Source organism: Hyla sarda, chromosome 3 (assembly GCF_029499605.1).
Source record: "Hyla sarda isolate aHylSar1 chromosome 3, aHylSar1.hap1, whole genome shotgun sequence".
In the NCBI taxonomy this organism is placed as follows: domain Eukaryota; kingdom Metazoa; phylum Chordata; class Amphibia; order Anura; family Hylidae; genus Hyla; species Hyla sarda.
In genome coordinates, this window is record NC_079191.1 from 130,998,112 (window position 1) to 131,018,422 (window position 20,311).

At 42.1% G+C, this 20,311-nt stretch overlaps 2 protein-coding genes across 5 annotated transcripts in view; one reads left to right on the forward strand and one right to left on the reverse strand.

The window, feature by feature from the left end:
* GFM1 (G elongation factor mitochondrial 1) overlaps nucleotides 1-20,311 on the forward strand; it is a 36,207-nt gene that overhangs the window by 4,295 nt on the left and 11,601 nt on the right. For both annotated transcript variants that reach the window (XM_056565038.1, XM_056565039.1), the window contains 10 exons: nucleotides 802-1,006; nucleotides 1,084-1,200; nucleotides 3,012-3,162; nucleotides 3,238-3,392; nucleotides 5,147-5,231; nucleotides 6,300-6,437; nucleotides 6,737-6,838; nucleotides 9,828-9,884; nucleotides 10,569-10,706; nucleotides 10,827-10,909. In XM_056565038.1, coding sequence (XP_056421013.1) covers nucleotides 802-1,006; nucleotides 1,084-1,200; nucleotides 3,012-3,162; nucleotides 3,238-3,392; nucleotides 5,147-5,231; nucleotides 6,300-6,437; nucleotides 6,737-6,838; nucleotides 9,828-9,884; nucleotides 10,569-10,706; nucleotides 10,827-10,909 — 1,231 coding nt within the window. The remainder of the gene's footprint in view (nucleotides 1-801; nucleotides 1,007-1,083; nucleotides 1,201-3,011; nucleotides 3,163-3,237; nucleotides 3,393-5,146; nucleotides 5,232-6,299; nucleotides 6,438-6,736; nucleotides 6,839-9,827; nucleotides 9,885-10,568; nucleotides 10,707-10,826; nucleotides 10,910-20,311) is intronic.
* On the reverse strand, nucleotides 10,738-19,253 carry LXN (latexin). 3 transcript variants are annotated; one of them, XM_056565040.1, is made up of 8 exons: nucleotides 19,180-19,253; nucleotides 19,044-19,104; nucleotides 18,709-18,910; nucleotides 18,515-18,577; nucleotides 16,697-16,874; nucleotides 16,336-16,472; nucleotides 14,690-14,752; nucleotides 10,738-11,067 (listed from the first exon to the last, which is right to left on the reverse strand). In XM_056565040.1, the coding sequence occupies exons 3-8, from the start codon at nucleotides 18,838-18,840 to the stop codon at nucleotides 10,960-10,962; spliced, it is 681 nt and encodes a 226-aa protein (XP_056421015.1). In that variant the 5' UTR covers nucleotides 18,841-18,910; nucleotides 19,044-19,104; nucleotides 19,180-19,253; the 3' UTR covers nucleotides 10,738-10,959. The 3 variants fall into 3 exon arrangements, with proteins under 3 accessions (XP_056421015.1, XP_056421016.1, XP_056421017.1); XM_056565041.1 differs by having other exon boundaries at nucleotides 18,709-18,906; nucleotides 19,180-19,248; XM_056565042.1 differs by lacking the exon at nucleotides 19,180-19,253 and having other exon boundaries at nucleotides 19,043-19,104.

The window sequence follows — 20,311 nt, forward strand, 5'->3', positions numbered from 1 at the left end:
TTATGCTTATAACATTATATTTTCATGTTGGCGCATCCTTTTCACTGCACATACTTATGTAGTAAAAAGGTCCAATTTGATTGACACCTGAGAGCGAGGTGCGCACTGCCGCAAATCTCGCCAGCGTATAACTACCGATCGCATCACGTCTCAAGAGTTAAACCCGATTCGATCAAAACTTGATCGCATCGCCAGAACATGGATATCAAGTGACTATGTTTCGATCATTTTCCAAACAAATACATATTTACATTTTTTGACTTGGACCCATAGTATGATGTGCTGCAGCATCCCATTGTGACATAGACGAGTAAAGCGTCAGACAATTGTGGCGTGGACCCAACCTAACTCGCAAAGGGAACATCTGTTGTATGATGAATTAACAGTTACATTGTTAACTTATTTAGCCTTAAAGGGATACTCCACTGCCCCAGCGTTCTGAACATTTTCTTCCTAACACTTGGAGAGGGCAGCAGGGGTCGTGACATGTCATGCCGTGCCCCCTCAATGTAAGCTGCCACGTCCCCTCCCATAGACTTGCATTGAGGGGGCATGGCATGACGTGGTGCCCCCTGCCGCCCGCACCCTAAACAAACGCTGGCTGCTGCACAGAGATTGAGGGGTTCCCAGCTGTGGGACCCCATTGATCTGATATATCCCCTATCCTTTGGATAGGGGATAAGATGTCTAGGTGCGGAGTACCCCTTTTAGAATAAAAAATGTGTATGTTATCTTGCAGCTGACTCTACCATTTATACGTTAAACGCTACAAGCACGAAATCTGTGATTTTCTATCTGCAGGACACGTGGACTTCACAATTGAAGTGGAAAGAGCTCTGAGAGTGTTGGATGGAGCTGTACTTGTGGTGTGCGCTGTTGGTGGAGTTCAGTGTCAGACAATGACGGTCAACAGGCAGATGAAGCGATATAACGTCCCTTTCCTAACATTCATCAACAAGTGCGACAGATTGGGGTCTAATCCCGATAGGGCAGTGCAGCAGCTAAGGTATACACCAGCTAAAATATACACAATGTAAAGGACTCTTCAGGATGTTGTGATTCTATTTGTGCTTTTTGTAATAGGTCTAAACTGAACCACAATGCATCATTCATCCAGCTTCCTATTGGACTTGAGGGCAACTTCAGAGGAATCATCGACCTTGTGGATGAACGTGCTATTTATTTTGATGGGCAGTTTGGGTATGTAAATCTATATCATGGGGGAAGGATTTCTATATGTTTGTATTCTTCTCTTGTGGCTTAAACGGGTACTCCGGTGAAAAATAAAAAATGTTTATTCATTGTTCAATCACCTGGTGCCAGAAGGTTAAACAGATTTTTTTTAAATTACTTCTATTTAAAAATCTTAACCCTTCCGGTACTTATCAGCTGCTATATTCTCTACAGGAAGTATTTTCTTTTTTAAATTATTTTCTGATCACAGTGCTCTCTGCTGGCACCTCTGTCTGTGTCAGGAACTGTCAAGAGCAGGAGTAAATCCCCATAGTATACCTCTCCTGTTCTGGACAAAGTCTGTCAGCAGAGAGCACTGCGGTCAGGCAGAAAAGATATTTTTAAAAAGAAAAGAACTTCCTCTGTAGTATACAGCAGCTGATAAGTACTGGAAGGATTAAGATTTATAAATATAAGTAATTTACAAATCTGTTTAACGTTCTGGCACCAGTTGATTTAAAAAAAAATAATAATAATAATAATAATTTTCACCGGAGTACACCTTTAACGACCACGGACGTAAATGTACGTCCTGGTTTGGCGGGACTTCCCGCACCAGGACGTAGATTTACGTCTTGTGTATGACCGCGAGCATCGCGTCATACACGGCACGTTCTGGCTGCTAGCAGCAGCCGGGGACCCGTCCGTAATGGCCGACATCCGCGATCGCGCGGATGACCGCCATTAACCTCTCCGATGCCGTGATCTATACAGATCACGGCATTGCGGCACTTTGATTGGATGATCGGGTCGCCCGCAGCGCTGCCGCGGGGATCCGATCATCCAACATGACAGCCGGAGGTCCCCTTACCTGGCTCCGGCCGTCTCCCGGGGTCTTCTGCTCTGGTCTGCGATCGAGCAGACCAGAGCAGAAGATCACCGATAATACTGAGCAGTGCTGTGTCCTATGCATAGCACTGCAGAGTATTAGCAATCAAATGATTGCTATAGATAGTCCCCTATGGGGACATAAAAAGTGTAAAAAAAAAAAAAAAAAAAAAAAAAAAAAAAAAAAAAAAAAAGTTGAAAAATGTAAAAATAAAAAGTGAAAAATCCCCTCCCCCAATGTTTTTATAAACATATTTGGTATCGCCGTGTGCGTAAATGTCCGAACTATGAAAATATTATGTTAATGATCCTGTACAGTGAATGGCGTAAACGTAAAAAATTAAAGTCCAAAAATGCAGCTTTTTTGTCCCATTTTATAAAAAAAAAAATTATTTATTAAAAATGATCTAAAAGTTTTATATATGCAAATGTGGTATCTAAAAAAAGTACAGATGACGGCGCAAAAAATGAGCCCTCATACCGCCCTATATACGGAAAAATTAAAAAGTTATTGGTGGTCAAAATAGGGCGATTTTAGATTACTGATTTTGTACAAAAAGTTTTAGATTTTTTTTTTTTAAGCGGTACAAAAATATAAAAGTATCATTTTAATCGTATTGACCCACAGAATAAAGAACACATGTCATTTTTACCGTAAAGTGTTCAGTGTGAAAACAAAACCCTCCAAAATGTGCAAAATTTTGGTTTTCATTTAAATTTCCTCCCTAAAAAATATTTTTTTGGGGTTCGCCGTACATTTTATGGTAAAATGAGAGGTTTCATTACAAAGTACAATTGGTCACACAAAAAACAATCCCTTATTATGGGTCTGTAGATGGAAATATAAAAGAGTTATGGATTTTAGAAGGCGAGGAGGAAAAAACGAAAAACTCAAAAATAAAATTGGCCTGGTCCTTAAGGGGTTAACAATGCACTGAATGTCGCTTCAGGCAGCAGATACGCTATGAGGATATTCCAGCCGAGTTCAGAGCTGAAGCAGCAGACAGACGCCAAGAGCTAATAGAACATGTGGCGAATTCAGATGATATTTTAGGGGAGATGTTCCTGGAGGAAAAGATCCCTTCTATTACTGATCTCAAGGTAACGCAATACATGTGGTGTGCATGGGTGTAAACCTGGTTCTTGTCCTATGCTAACCAACCCTGTCTTCTATAGATGGCTATCCGCAGAGCCACCCTGAAGAGGATGTTTACACCTGTACTGGTAGGGAGTGCGCTGAAAAACAAGGGTGTCCAACCCCTTCTAGATGCAGTGCTAGAATATCTTCCAGACCCCTCAGAAGTTTCCAACTATGCAATTCTGAATCAAGAGTAAGTTTTAGGGTCCTGTCTTGACTTAACCCAAAGCTGTCATGTAGAACATGTCATGCGATCTGCAAACAACACGTTGCAATGAATCATTTCTACAAAACTGTATAACATGTAATGTATTCATTTAAAGGGGTATTCCGACTTTATACATCTTATCCCCTATCCAAAGGATACGGGATAAGATGTATGATGGCAGGTGTCCCGCCACTGGGGACCCTCGTGAGCAGCCCCGATATTCTGTGCCAGGCGCTACCCCGGAGACAGGGACGTGATGTCACGGCCACGCCCCTAGTGATGCCACACCCCCTCCATTCATGTCTATGGGAGGGGGCATGACGGACATCACGCCCCCTCCCATAGTGTCGTCTTGCCCCCTCCATTCATGTCTATGGGAGGGGGCGTGACGGACATCACGCCCCCTCCCATAGTGTCGTCTTGCCCCCTCCATTCATGTCTATGGGAGGGGGCGTGACTGACGTCACGCCCCCTCCCATAGACATGAATGGAGGGGGTGTGAGGTCACTAAATCCTGGTAAGGGCTATATCAGAATGTACATTGTCATTCTGTAAACAAAGGATGCTGACGTGCAGCTTGACATGTTGCTTACCTGTTCATAGCCTTAAATGGGCTGCAGGACTTAAAATGCGTTTGACCACTTTTGTACCTACTGTAATACACTGCAGATTATTTATGCTTAAATCCACTGTAGGAAGCCCTCAGTGTATCTGTCCCTTCTGGACATATCCTTCTTAAGATTTGTTGTATATAGCTATATCAATCCATCCCAGACAAATTGATTTGCCCACAGCAACCAATCACAGCTCTGCTTTTATTTTACCAGAGCTCATAAAGAGATGAAAGCTGAGCTGTGATTGGTTGTTCTGGGAAAAACACACCAGTAATTGTCTGATAAATCTGGGCCATATTATTGCAGAGATGCCAGAGTCTACAGTGTACAGTGAATGTTTTATAAATGCACACACTGATGTTCTGGTATATAACCGTTTCGGTTCCGTTCTTGCAGGCTGTAAACAGATTAAAACTGTTTTTTTAAAAATCCAATTCATATCAATGGGATTTTTTTTACAATCCATTTGTAACCATCTGCACTTATTTCCGTTTTTTTTTATGGCAGGAAAATACGGCACATGCAGTATTTTTTTTCTTCCATCAAAAAAACGGATACAGTAAATTTAACATTGAAGTCTATGGAAAACGGATGAGCCTTTTTAAGGTCATCCGTTTGCATCCATTTTCTCAATCCGTTTTTTATGATCAGATTTTACGTCTGAGCAAGCTCAGAACAAAAAAAAAAAATGTGTGGGTTTATTAACTGAACAATAACGGCTCCAAATGGATAACATCTGTTTGCATCCGTTATTGTCCGTTTTTTGTGTTTTTATTTTTTTAATTCCGTTTTTATTTTTGACGGGTGAAGAACGGGACAGGTCTAGACGGCCGTCTGAACGTAGCCTAAAAGTGCAAAAATTTAGAACATTCCTCACAATATTTTTTCAGGACAATGGTAAAGGGTAAACATAGTTGTGACCTATTAGGGGCTCAGATGCTCTACAGTGTCTTCTGAAGTTATAATATAATTCTCCTGCTCCTCAGACTAGTGATCTTCCACATAGATCTGTATGTAAACCTAAAAATTGATCAGTGAAATTTTGTGTGTGTGTATGTGTGTGTATATATATATATATATATATATATATATGTGTAATATTTTTATTATTTTTTATTTATTTAGCAATTCCGAGGAGCCTACCAAGATTCTGATGAGCCCCGCAAGAGATGATTCCCATCCGTTTGTTGGACTTGCATTCAAACTGGAAGTAGGTACCACATTGTTATGGCTGTAAACTTAGAAAACGTATGGAATGCTGTAGCTCATAGTTGACGGATACAGCAGCTAATGCAATTGGTTGTTTAGTCTTGTGAATAAAATATAAAGTCATTGTATAAATAGAGTGCGACTTTATGTTTCTGTGCCCCGCCATTTCCAAGATCTCTGAATGCTGACATTGAATAGAATTCATTATTTACCTTTTTGGCAGCCCAAAGCTGGTCCGGGCCTTTTCAGAATATCAGTGTAGGGCTAATAGCGACCACCTTGGTGTTAGTGGTCTTTACATTTTGGAGCTCTAAATGTTGCAAAACTACAACTCTCACCATGCTGGGAGTTGTAGTTTTGCAATGTTTTGAAGGAAATACAAATCAAAATCAAGGTAGAAAACTAAAAAATAGGCAGGGGTGGTTTATCATTATGTAGCAAGATCATGACAGGTACTCTTTAAAGGATTCAACTAATATTATATATACCTGAGTACCTGTCATGAATTTTATAATCCTCCCAGTTCACTGCCCCCATAATGATAAACCACCCCCTACCTTTATTTTTTAGTTTTCTACCTTGATTTTGCGTTGTATTTTCTACTTGGTCTCAGTCAGATTTACAGACTGGGAAGGGGCATTATACCCAGCAGCGGTGACATCATTCTGAGGCCAGAACTTCCTCCCTCACTCTGCTACACACAGCCCAGCAGTTCAGTGTGAAATGAGCTATGATTGGCTAAGGCTGCGCACACACCCCTCAGCACTCCAGACTGCATCTCCTGATTTTGGACTTCTGCCAGGCCAGCAGGAGTCCAACGTCTGTGCAAGAGATGGGGGGGGGGGGGGGGGGGAATGTGCTCTAGACAGGTAGGGAGACACCTAGTGGGAGCTTTTTTTCAACACAAATAAAACATAGAAAACTTCATTTTTTTATTTATTTTAATTGTTTTTCAAACAAGGTACATTAGAAAGTTTATTTTTATATTTACCATAAGGAGTGCAATGGCAAAAATTAGTTTTAATGACAGTGTCCATTTAAATGTCTTACCTGTCTTCTTGATGTGCAGGCTGGTCGCTTTGGTCAACTTACATATATCCGAGTGTATCAGGGAATGCTGAGAAAAGGTGACTACATCTACAATACAAGGACTGGCAAGAGAGTACGTGTACAGAGGCTGGTCCGGCTTCACGCAGATTCAATGGAGGTATAGTTCTGTTCTGCAAACTTGTTAGATGGCATCAATTTGGTTAGTCCACATAATACAGTGGTTTTGGCGCCTTTCTTAACCATGTGCTTACACAAACCCTTTATAAGCATTTCAGGACGCAATCGCCTTGTCAAAACTGTTCCCTTCCCTTTGTACTAGTAATGTCCATTACTTTTATTACCACTTCACAGGTCACTTATATCATAGTACAGTTCACATGTTTATTCCCTGAGATTAAAAATGTAAATCTTTGGCTTATATGTTTTTACTTTATTTTTTTTCTTCTTTTCCTTTAGGATGTGGAAGTAGGTTATGCAGGAGACATCTGTGCCTTGTTCGGTATTGACTGTGCTAGCGGAGACACCTTTGCAAGCAAAGCCAGTGACCATCTCTCAATGGTAAGTAGCACTCTCTTATGGACAGAAGTGTGCACTTAAATATGAAGAAGTCATACTGCTGTTTTTTAACAAAATAGATATATAGTACAAATAATTTGCATATCTAGCTCTACTTGTTTTAGGAACATGATATGGTTCCATTGGAATTAGAGATGAGCGAACTTACAGTAAATTCGATTTGTCACGAACTTCTCGGCTCGGCAGTTGATGACTTTTCCTGCATAAATTAGTTCAGCTTTCAGGTGCTCCGGTGGGCTGGAAAAGGTGGATACAGTCCTAGGAAAGAGTCTCTTAGGACTGTATCCACCTTTTCCAGCCCACCGGAGCACCTGAAAGCTGAACTAATTTATGCAGGAAAAGTCATCAACTGCCGAGCCAAGAAGTTCGTGACGAATCAAATTTACTGGAAGTTCGCTCATCTCTAATTGGAATGCAAACATTCTGCTTAAGTCGATTTTTACCAGAATGTATGTAACCTGTCAGTTTAATGATAGGAACTCATTTATTTTCTGCAAATGCAAGCATCAGGACAGTCTGGACCCTAAGCCATAGAACACAATGGTTCTTCTGTGGAATCATAGCAGCAAGTCGGGTCCCAGCCAGTACTGTTTATCCACCTAAGCTTTTTTTTTAGGCTGTGTTTAAATAAGTGGTGCAGTTTTTCCCCGAACATGGCTGCAGTGCACATTCAGTACTTTTGCCCATTTGACTCAATAAGGAGATATCATCTGCTCACTAACAGCAAGAACATGTGTCTGCTGAGATGACTGGAAAGCAATGGGAAAGTTACATTTTATAGGTGGCACTGTTGTGCTGTTAGATAGTTCCCTTTTGTCAAGTGAGCATGTCTGACAAGTTATATATGAAATTAACTAGTATATTGTGTTGGTTCAGGTTTACCTAATGTACTGTATATAGAGATTCCTGGCTCAGATTTACCAATGATATCTAAATCTTTGGGCTGCATAAACTTAAACTAGACAGGCTAAGGATGCGCTCATGCTGTGATACCAACTTTTTAAACCAAACAGAGTAGGTACACACATTCCTGCATATTCCTTTTTTTTTTTTTTTTTTTTTTTTTTTTTTTTTTTTACCTTTTTAAATTGCTAGAAAAGGCATATTTTGTTTTAAGTTTGTCCTTTGAGCCACAAAACGGGCGGCTAAATGTCCACAAAAAAGAAAAAAAAAAAAAACTTGTGCTCAAATGGGTACTGTCAGATTTAAAAAAAAATTTCGATGTTGTACATCTTGGCAAAAACGTAACCGAATAAACTTCATAAGAAAATGTTATGTCCCTTTTACAAAAATCATGGCTTATAAAATCATGGCTTTGTCCAAGCTCAAGCACAGGCATGAACAAAGTCCAGTAAGTGAGCGTGGGCTAGCACTCCTCTGTGCTCTCTCCTGTGTGATAGGACTCCTCTGTGCTCTCTCCTGTGTGATAGGACTCCTCTGTGCTCTCTCCTGTCTGATAGGACTCCTCTGTGCTCTCTCCTGTCTGATAGCACTCCTCTGTGCTCTCTCCTGTCTGATAGTACTCCTCTGTGCTCTCTCCTGTCTGATATTACTCCTCTGTGCGCTCTCCTGTCTGATAGCACTCCTCTGTGCTCTTTCCTGTCTGATAGTACTCCTCTGTGCTCTCTCTCCTGTCTGATAACACTCCTCTGTGCTCTCTCTCCTGTCTGATAACACTCCTCTGTGCGCTCTCTCTCCTGTCTGATAGCACTCCTCTGTGTGCTCTCTCTCCTGTCTGATAGTACTCCTCTGTGCTCTCTCTCCTGTCTGATAGCACTCATCTGTGCTCTCTCTCCTGTCTGATAGCACTCCTCTGTGCTCTCTCTCCTGTCTGATAGCACTCATCTGTGCTCTCTCTCCTGTCTGATAGCACTCCTCTGTGCTCTCTCTCCTGTCTGATATTACTCCTCTGTGCTCTCTCTCCTGTCTGATAGTACTCCTCTGTGCTCTCTCTACTGTCTGATAGCACTCCTCTGTGCTCTCTCTCCTGTCTGATAACACTCCTCTGTGCGCTCTCTCTCCTGTCTGATAGCACTCCTCTGTGCGCTCTCTCTCCTGTCTGATAGTACTCCTCTGTGCTCTCTCTCCTGTCTGATAGCACTCATCTGTGCTCTCTCTCCTGTCTGATAGCACTCCTCTGTGCTCTCTCTCCTGTCTGATAGCACTCCTCTGTGCGCTCTCTCTCCTGTCTGATAGCACTCCTCTGTGCGCTCTCTCTCCTGTCTGATAGCACTCCTCTGTGCTGTCTCCTGTATGATAGTACTCCTCTGTGCTGTCTCCTGTCTGATAGTACTCCTCTGTGCTGTCTCCTGTCTGATAGCACTCCTCTGTGCTGTCTCCTGTATGATAGCACTCCTCTGTGCTCTCTCCGGTCTGATAACACTCTTCTGTGCTCTCTCCTGTCCCACCAGACAGGAGAGAGCACAGAGGAGTCCTCTTCAGAGCTAGCCCACCCTCACTTACTAGACTGTGTCCATGCCTGTGCTTCAGCTTGGACAAAGCCAGGATTTTATAAGCCATGATTTTTGTAAAAGGGACATAACATTTTCTTATGAAGTTTATTCGGTAAAGTTTTTGAATCTGGCAGTGCCTATTTAATGCTACATATTCCTGCATTTACCTGGGTCCACTGATGCTCTTTTGTTTCTGTACACCTGGGAAGTGTGCTAGACTGTATACGTAAGTAAGACAAGTGATCAGGCAGCAGAGACAATGCAGGACTTTTCTACCATCAATGCTGCAATGATGGAGGTCATGAGAGCAGCGCATCCTCTCACCATCGCCATGGTATGGGAATGCATAGCACAGTGCTATCAATAAAGATTTTTAACTATGTAAACCCTGTGCATGATCATGTGTGTTTTCAAGCAGTATTTAAAATTTATATATACAATATACAGTATTAGTATTAAAGAATTAATTTTATGTGTGGGATTAATTGATAAGTGTGTTGTATTGTTTATGATGGCAGGAATCCATCCACGTGCCAGACCCAGTCATTTCTGTAGCGATAAAGCCTGGTAACAAGGTAGGATGCTTTTAATCTCACATTACTCTGTGGATCTGATCATGAGATTGTCTTTTATTATAAACTGCAATATTTCCAGTTACTTTATAAGTATTAATAGAATGTTATTGGTCGTGGTGTATACAATGACATATCTTTTTGTTTGTCTGCAAGGCATAAGGCAGTGTTTCCCAACCAGGGTGCCTCCAGCTGTTGCAAAACAACAACTCCCAGCATGCCCGGACAGCCTTTGGCTGTCCGAGCATGTTGGGAGTTGTAGTTTTGCAACAGCTGGAGGCACCCTGGTTGGGAAACACTGACATAAAACTTATCTATACAGTACCTGAGACCCAATGTATTAGGGAAGACACTGGGGGAGAGTTATCAATATCAAACCCAGTGTAAAAGAAGGGTATGGTTGCCGATAGCAACCAGTCACATTGTTTCGTTTATCAGAGGCCTCTGTAAAAATGATAGGAGCACTCTGGTTGCTATGGGCAACTGCACTACTTTTCCTCTGCACAGGTTGTGATAAAATCCCCAACTGCGTCTTGTCTCATTTAGTGTCTAATTTTCTCTATGTAGCTTCTATAGTAACGTATTGCAGAACATGTTGGTGCTATCTAAATAAAAATGATGATTTATTACCGTCTTATAGTTAGAATAATTTTGGTATATTTATCTTTTTATTTTTCCCCCTTCAAGAATGATATGGACAAGTTTTCTAAGGGTATCAATCGATTCACCCGAGAAGACCCAACCTTCAGAGTACATTATGATACAGAAAGCAAAGAGACCATTGTATCCGGGATGGGAGAACTGCACCTGGAGATTTATGCTCAGGTAACTTGAATAAGATAAGAACAAAATGCAGAAGCCAGACTGTAGTGTCTTCTTATCTACTTGCCCATCATAGGATTGATAAACATTTTATTTGCAAAATTTGTCATTATTTTCATTCAGAGACTGGAAAGGGAATATGACTGTCCTTGTACTATTGGAAAACCTAAAGTTGCCTTCCGAGAGACTGTTGCAAGACCTGTTCCGTGAGTATTGTTTGGAATATATAATGTTCTGGGTGACGTCTGAGCTCCCGTCAGCTGCTGGTCTCATCTGGGTTGATTTTTGGCAGACGTTGGTGATTATTGACCCTTAGTCCTTCTGATAGGTCCCATAAAACTTCCATTGACCAGGGTATAATTTCCTGCAATTCAAAGCATTATAATGGGAACACTGTGTAAAACTAACATGGAAAAGGGACTTTTCCATGTAAAGTTAAAGGAACACTGTAGTGGATTATAACTTGGCTAGGGGATAAGTTATAGATCGGGTGGGGTCCGACCGCTTGGACCCCCCCGCAATCTCCTGTACGGGGCACACCTGATGCAGTGGTTGACATGCCAGCAGTCGGCCTTCCCGCGATCTATAACTTATCCTCTATGCTTCGGATAAGTTATATTCCACTACAGTGTTCCTTTTCTCAAGTGACCAGTGTCATGCAGCTGTTTCCACAGCAAATAGAACCATAGGGTGCATGAAAGGGGCATAGATACACATAAAAAAAATAGTTCTGTACAAATCACTAGTCAGACCACACATGGAATACTGTGTACAGTACTGGGCACCAGTGTACAAGAAAGATATAGTGGAGCTGGAGAGGGTTCAAAGACACAGAACCATAGAAACAAATAGAATGGGAGGACTAGAGTACCCAGAAAAGTTATCAAAATGAATGCTTAGTTTAGAAAACAGAAGGCTTAGGGGAGACCTAATAACTATGTATAAATATATCAGGGGACAGTACAGAGATCTCTCCCATGATCTATTTATACCCAGGACTGTATCTATAACAAGGGGGCATCCTCTACGTCTAGAGGAAAGAAGGTTTCTACACCAGCACAGACGGGGGTTCTTTACTGTGAGAGCAGAACAGTCTGCAGAACCTGCTGCACATGTATTCCTTGTCTGGATCCCTCTGGTATCAGGCAGCACGCTGTAAACCCACCTCATTCCTCCGTAAATGTTCCTGTAAGGATGAATTGCATTCAGAAAATCTTCACACCCTTTACCTTTTTTCTTATTTTGTTATGTTGTGGCCTTGTGCTAAAATAAACAAAATTCAAGCCCCCCAATCATTCTGCCTTCAATACCTTATTATGACAAAGATAAAATAGAAATGTTTGCAAATGTATTAAAAAGTAAAAAAAATAAAATATTGCATTGACATAAGTATTCAGACCCTTTACTCAGTACATAGTTGAAGCACTTTTTGCAGTGATTACAGCGTCTAGTCTTCTTGGGGATGATGCCACAAGGTTGGCACACCTGGATTTGGGGATTTTCTGCCCTGTAGATCCTCTCAAGCTCCGTCAGGTTAGATTGGGACTGTCTGTGGACAGACACTTTCAAATCTCTCTAGATATGTTCCGTTCCAGTCGGCCTGGTTTCCCCCAGACATGACACTTAGAATTGGGCCCAGAAAGAAAAAAATGCAGACAGAGAATCTTGGTTCTTGCAGATTGATAGTCCTTTATGTGCTGTATTTTACTGAGGAAAGACTTCATTTTGGGCCAGAATGCCCTGATTGATGGAGCTCTGCAGTGATGGTTGACCTTCTGGAAGTTTCTTCCATCTGCACACAGGACCTTTTTAGCTCAGCCAGGGTGACCATTGTGTTCTTGGTCACTTCTTTTGCCAAGGCTCTACTTCCCTGATTATTTAGTTTGGAGGGGCAGCCACCAATCTAAAGTTCCTGGTTGCTCCGAACTTCTGTCTAAAAATGATGGAGACCACTATACTCTTGGGAACGGTCAGTGCAGCAAGATATATTTTGTTTCTTTTTTTTTTTTTTTTTTTCTTTTTTTTTTTCTTTGTACCCCTCTCTAGATCTGTGACTCCACACAATCCTGTCTCTAAGCTCTACAGGCAGCTCTTTCCATCTCATGGCTTGGTTTTATGTTCTGATTTGTATTGTCAGCTGTGAGACCTATATGGCCAGGAGTGTTTCTTTCCAAATCATGTCCAGCCCGCTGAATTTACCACAGGTAGATTTCAATAAATGTGTTGAAACTCAAAGGTGATCAAAAGAAATAGGGGGGGGGGGGCAGAGCTAAATGTCATGTCATGTCATAGCAAAGGATCGAAATACTTATGTTCATGCAGAATTTTTGTGTTTTCATTTTAATGCATTTCTAAAATTCTCTTTTTCACTTTGTCATTATTGGACATTCGGGGAGATTTACCGAAAGCTGCAGCGTTGCCCCTAGCAACCAGTCAGATTGCTTCTTTAATTTTTCACACTCAATATGGTTGCTTGGGGAAACTCAGCAACTTTTCCTCTAGACTGGTTTTGATAAATCTCCCCCATTGAGTGCAGAATGAGGGGGTGGGGGGGGGGGGTGTATTTTGCTTATTTATACTTTAGCACAAAATGTGAAAAAGTTAAAGGGTCTAAAAACTTTCCAAATGCACTGTATATGTGTCTATGACAGGAAGATGGTGATGGTGTTGTAAGGGGTTGTTTAGAGGTGGTGTCATCACTCGGGGGGTTGGGGCAAGAGCTCAAAGACAAGATCTAACCAAGCCTCCTGAGACAGCATAAGAATGTGTTTTCCAACCAGGGTGCCTACAGCTGCTGCAAAACTACAACTCCCAGCATGGCATGCTGGGAGTTGTAGTTTTGCAACAGCTGGAGGCGCCATGGTTGGGAAATGCTGGCATAAGATGATCTGTTCTTTCAGGAGAAGGGGAGGAGCCAGGGAGCTGGCGCTAATGCTACACTAAAGATCTACAGAAGGGGAAGTCGAGCAAAAATGTTTTGAAGACAGTACATTTGGTGACACTAAATTAGTAAGTTATATTTCTTGGGGTGATAGTCTTATTTAAATACAATTGTCCCTTTAACAGCACAAGGGCATACATGTACGCCCTGTTCAAGCTCCACGTGTAGGAAGTGCGCTCACAAGCCTAGCTCGCTTCATACTCGGTGAGTAACAGGTATGCCAGGACACACTGCTAATGCTGGACATTGGTGTAACCCTTCAGGTGCTGGATGGTTAGGGGTAGACCTGGACCTCTGCAGCATGATTGCAGGGTCCCGATCAGTTAAGATGAGGGTTGCTCTGTTAATACAGTTTGCCTTGTAAGGCTGTATAAGCAGAGTGCTGATAACAATGATTAATGCAATGGCATAGCATTGCACAGTGTTAGCAATCAATTGCATGTGCGAAGAATAAAAAAAAGTATGAAAAGGCCCCTCCCTGAATTAAAGTTTAAATTGCCCTCCCTTTCCCATTTTTCAAATTAGAAGTTGTAAGCAAAAATAAACATATTTGGTATTGCAGTGTGCAGCAATGTCCAATATAATAATCAATCTGTGTGATGAATACCGTAAAGGATAAACAGGCAAATGCCAGAATTGCTGATTTTATGGTCACTTGATTTATCAGAAAAAAAGGATTAAAAAGTGATCAAAAAGTCCAATTTAAATAGAAATGGAACCAATAAAAACTACAGATCATGGAGCCCTCATACAGTCCGATATATGGGAAAAAAAAAGTTATAGGGGTCAGAATAGCGCAATTTGAAGCATACATATTTTTTTCATGCAAAAAGTAAAAGTAGTAAAACCAAAACCTATATAAATTGGGTATCATAATCGTATTGACTAAAGTAATCAGATAGAATAAAGATAACATTAAGTGCACTTTATAAAACCAAAACTCTTAAAAAGTAGCTAAATCGTATTTTTTTTTTCATTGTTTTTGTTTTTTCACTTTCACCCCACAAATATAAATAAATATATATGTAAGACTGCGTGCACTTACCTGTGAAACCATATCATGGATCAGCATAATGTAATGTAATTCCAGGGCAGCATTGTCGCTTATCTGCAAGGGTTAAACATTGTGTTTAGAGGATTTGTGTCAAAAATATCTAGATACATTACACCTTGTTCACCCACACTAAGCCCAATAAACAAGGTTATAGTGAACCTGATTAAAAAGCGGTATAACCCACTCGGGTCAGTGGACTGGTTCCGGAGATCCAGACTGTATACAGGCACATTACTAATATGTCCTGGAGGCTAGAGCTGGTATACGGATCTTCCCTGCCTCCGCACTCTTCTGCTCTCACATGAGTGGGGGGACTAGGAATATGTATAGGTGGGTGAGGATGGAGGCAGGGAAGCTCTGTATACTGGCTCCAGCCTCTATTATGCAGGGGAACCGGACCACTGATCAGGGGGAGTTATACCTCTTTTTTAATTATAAACCTGTTTATTGGGTTTAGTTTTAAGAGAACAAGGTGTCAGCTTCTCTTTAAGCATCATATTGCACAACTTCTGGAAATTGCACTTGTGTTGTGTCTTGCAAGGAGAAACCTTGCATCAGATACTTACCCGTCCCTGAGTAATGCTTACAATCTGTCCTATTTCAGTACTCTTTAATACTCCCATTCTAAGGAAGCTGCACTTAAAGGGTACCTCTCATCAAATAAACTTTTGATATATTTTAGATTAATGAATGTTGAATAACTTTCCAATAGCATGTTAATGAAAAATATGCTTCTTTCTATTGTATTTTTTCCGATCAGTCCTGTCAGCAAGCATTTCTGACTCATGCTGGAGTCCTAAACACTCAGAGCTGCCAGCCTGCTTTGTTCACAGCCAAACAGGCTGTGAACAAAGCAGGCTGGCAGCTCTGAGTGTTCTCCTTTGTGAACAAAGCAGACTGGCAGCTCGTAGTGTTTAGGACTCCAGCATGAGTCTGAAATGCTTGCTGCCAGGACTGGTAGGGAGACCCCTAGTGGTCATTTCTTCAAAGTGGAAAATTAAATAGAAAGAAGCATATTTTTTAATAACATGCAATTGTAAAGTTATTCTGCATACATTAATCTATAATATATCAAAAGTTTTTTTTTGATGAGAGTTACCCTTTAAAGGGGTACTTTGCCCCTAGACATCTTATCCCCTATCCAAAGGATAGGGGATAAGATGTCTGATCACGGTGGCTGCGGTGCACTGAGTGAACTTCGCTCCGTGCCGGATGACTGGCGATGCGGTCTCGTGACGTCACGGCTGCACCTTCTCAATGCAAGTCTATGGGAAGGGGCGCTCTAAACGAATGCTGGGTGCGGTACAGAGATTGTGGGGGTCCTATCCTTTTGGATAGGGGATAAGATGTCTCGGGGGAATACCACTTTAAATAGGTTTGTCAGGATTTAGCGTTGATGGTCTATTCTGATATTTGACCTGGATTCACATTCTAAGGTTAAATTCTAATTTCGGGTGTGTTTACACATACTCTTTATGGTGAGGATTTTATGCTGATAGGACAGTGATAAAAATGTGCAGCATAAATTCCACAGCATATAAAGTATGTGTGGACATCCTCTTAAAAATATTGCGCTCCAGTCCGTTCCTCCTTTCTAACACCACAAAGATGAAGTTTACTATGGCAGTTGTACTTACCACCTGTTTGACACTCTTAATGATGGCCATTCGGTAAAATGTTTCTTCTGCGGAGTTCTGCCACTTGACAAAACCACTAGCTGCCTGTGCCAGGTGCAGGATGGGCTCCATATCGGGTGCAATGTTGCCAAATTTATCTACAATATTAAATAGCGTTATACATCAGAGAATGAGCTTAGCTGCTGTTGTTCTCCTTACTTAGAAAAGTGTTTCCCAACCAGGGTGACTCCAGCTGTTGCAAAACTACTACTCCCAGCATGTCTGGACAACCAAAAGCTTGTCCGGGCATGCTGGGAGTTGTAGTTTTGCAACAGCTATAGGCATCCTGCTCGGGAATCACTGACTTGGAGGCACAAGTTACCTGGAATGTCTTCTCCAGTTAGCGGCTCAGAGCGACTCTTCATTTTGTTGTAGAATTCCTTGTCTTTTTGTGCGGTGTAGTTCTGTGGCTCACCCTCTAGTTTGTAGGTCACATTTGGAGCAGATTGCTGATTATTTGTATAGTAGAGGACCTCCGCAGTACACTTTATTTGTGGGTGCTGAAGAGAAAAACCATTACTGAGGATTTGTATATATTCATCACTCCCACTAAATACTAGCAGCCCTGAGATCAAACCTGACCTATCATCTTGACACGGAAGTAGTGGTTCCACAAGACAGAGCAGGACTCCTAAGATTTTACTTATAATAAAGAAGGGACCAGTACTCCAGTGATCATCAGCATCCTGCATGCTCAGAGTACTGTCCCCGAAACTGCTAGATAACGGTGTCATAAGTTTGCTACGTTTATGGATTGTTATTTCATTAAGGCTTTTAAAGGGGTACTCCACCGCCATCACACCCCCTCCCATAGACTTGCATTGAGGGGGCGTGGCGTGACGTCACAAGGGGGCATGGCCGACCCCCGCAGCGCACTAAATGTTCCGAATGCTGGCCAGTGGAGTACCCCTTTAAGGCTCTGATCACACCTCTGTCGAACAGTGTCATGTATCATAGGAAGAATAGGGCTGCGTGCAATGTTATTCTTCCTACCAAAACAATAGTCTCTGCAGTGGCATGTGACAGATGTGACGGACACCATTAGAAGTCATTGGAATCTGTCAGGTGCTGTTGGTGTCCGTCATTCTGCAGATCGGACGTTTTTGTTTTTCTGCTCTTATCGTGGAGCCAAAGCATGGCATTAAGCAGAATCTTGACAGAATGTGAACAAAGCATTTTCAGTATCCTGTTCTGTAGATAAAACCTTTATTCACAGGTCCCAGCGGTCGGATCTCCCGGGATCTTCACAACTGGGCCCGTCTTTTACCTCCGACTGCTTTGGCCCCCCAAAGCATTAACTGCCCGCTCCATCAATCACCAGCTGAGGTGGGACATCGCTGCGTCTGGCGATTGGTAGAGCGGGCTGTCATTCTCGAGACCAGTTTGTTTTGGAAGGTGAATGCCGGAGCCCTCCAATGTAAGAGACTGACCCGTTCTGGAGATCGGGGTCCCTGTGGATAGGGGATGATTTTTATTAATTGAATAACCCCTTCAAAAGAGTACTGCAGCCATAGACAATTATCCCCTATATGGGACCCCCGCGATTTCCCTATGGGGACCCGGTATTACCGCAGCTAATGCTCCTATCGTCGACCTCATTGAGTTTGATGATACGCCCCCTCCATACAGCTCTATGGGAGAGTTGAGGATGCATGAACACTGAATCTCTTCCTCTACCATGGAGATACACACGTGAGAGCCGTATTTTGGTCAGTGTTTTTAGGCAAAACCAGGAGTGGAATAGACACAGAAAAACTAGAAGCAAAATGGGCAGCCGCCTAGAGCGCCCTCTTGATGGGGGCACCACTTTGCCCACTGCAAGAAAGTAAGTAGCCCGTGTCCGAAGCAACTGCCCAGCCAGCACCACCCTTGCACCCCCCTTCCCCTAGTACCATAATGATCTGCATTTTTCTGCCTGCTGGAGGAGTGCAGTGCAGTGTAGTTTTGCAACATCTGGAGGTCCACAGTGTGGAGACCATTGGCATACATAGAGTGCCCTAGATATATAATAGCATTTGTGTTCACTGTGCTGGGTGAGCCTCGGCACACTTGTTAGACTGGTGTGTACCATCAGTGTGTGTGTGTATATAGTGCGATAGGTAATGGACACCATAATAACCTGATAGAACTGAATACTCACCTCATTCAGGGAATCCTTTATAGCAAATTCCAAGCGATACTTATTTCCCACTCCTTCAATTCTCTGTTAAGAAAAAAGATATAGCAGTTGTGTTATCCATCTCTTGTATAGGAAACCTTATATTAGAAGACTTAAGACAAATGGGAGTAACATTGCTATGTTTATGTACTTGTGTGCCATGCGATCACTCTTACCTCCTTGCTGGCACTTGTCACCTGCTGCTGCTCATAAAGCCGGTGTGGCCCCCCTAGTTTGTAGTTGATGTAGTCCCCAGCCACACCTGCTGCTCTAGAGGCCGGGTAATGTGATGGATTAATAGTTTCCATGATGTCTCTCCTAGGTCAGAGGTGTAGGACACAATGCACTGCAGTCCTGCTTCAGTGCCTGTAGCTCTACCTTGTAATAAATGAGATTGCAAAACTCACGTCCAGCAATAAGGAAGATTCAGCCTCAACGTCACAGGAAGGGGGAGGGAGGGGGAGGGGGAAGGCTGGTCTGCTCTGCTCTAAACACTACCCTCTGAACTTACACATCGCAGTCTTGTAGCTCTCAGGTTTTTCTGTATTGTGCAATATCTATTCTTCTGTATACTAAGAACGAATAAGAAACATTAGATTTTTCTTCCCATCCAGGCACATTAAACAGATGAATAGCTTTCACTTTACCTCAGTGTGTTAGTTGAGCTTTGATTGGCTTTTGTGGGAAAATCACTCTATTTTTTTTCTCTCACACAGTTTGATACATCTGGGACATTGGGGGATATTAAGAGGAAGAGCGGTGCAGTTGCCCATAGCAACCAATCAGATTGCTTCTTTCATTTTTTACAGGCCTCTTTGAAAATGAAAGAAGCGATCTGATTGGTTGCTATGGGTGACTCAGCAACTTTTCCTCTGGACAGGTTTTGATAAATCTCCCCCATTGTGTACTGATCCTGAGCTCCGATCTGGATCATATCCCAGAGTAACATTCACAGTTCTGCAGGTTTTCCTTCCATGTTTAGTTTTTGTAGAGTCTGCTGATTTATTGTGAGAAGTGCAGACTTTATACCAGGTACTGTACAGATAACTTGGCAAGCATTGATGCTAGGATTACATTAGAAAAGGGCTGTGGGGGAGGGATTTATTTTTTACTTTTGCCTTTATTGTGGTTTTAATAAATTTATACAACATTTAATTTCCCTCAACTTCACGATATTCAACACACAAAAAAAAAATAAAAAAGCGCAGAGAAAATACATTTTACTCAAGGACCAATGATAAATTCCCTCCTGTATGTCTGTGATATATTTTGGCATATCAGCAGACTGTGCCAAGGTATACAGCGGAATAGCCATTCACTTTAGAGGGGTTTTCCACAGGATAGGCCATTAAAAGCTGATTGTCAGGGTGCCAACACCCGGTGTAGTGAAGAAAACTGTTTCCTGAAGAGAAATGTTCCAAAGCAGTTTTCTTTACTACACCGGCACTCCGGCTGATCAGCTTTTCTGCGGCACCAGGAGCAGATGCCGTGTACAGCTCCTTAGATTGTGTCGTGGTGACATCAGGTTACAAAGTGAATGGGAACATCTCTGTAACCCAGCACAACCGCTATACAATGTATGGAGCAGAGGCTTCATGCGCCGTATACTGTATTTTTTTCTGGCCCCTTGAAGAGCTGAGTCGTAGGGGTGCAGTGTGTTGGGTGCACCTCGCCAGTCAGCTACTGGTGGCATACTGTGGACTGGTCAACAATTAATTTTCCAGCCTGTTTAGGATTCAAAAAGCTTTATCCGCAAAATAACGTAGGTCTGGAAACATT

Bases quoted from the DNA above. Each gene is read 5' to 3' on its own strand.
- LXN (XM_056565040.1), bottom strand. From the start codon at position 18,840: ATGGAAACTATTAATCCATCACATTACCCGGCCTCTAGAGCAGCAGGT. The intron at 16,875-18,514 runs GTGAGTATTCAG...TTTTCTCTTCAG, and splicing joins TAAAGGATTCCCTGAATGAG to CACCCACAAATAAAGTGTAC. The intron at 16,473-16,696 runs GTAACTTGTGCC...TTAATATTGTAG, and splicing joins AACTGGAGAAGACATTCCAG to ATAAATTTGGCAACATTGCA.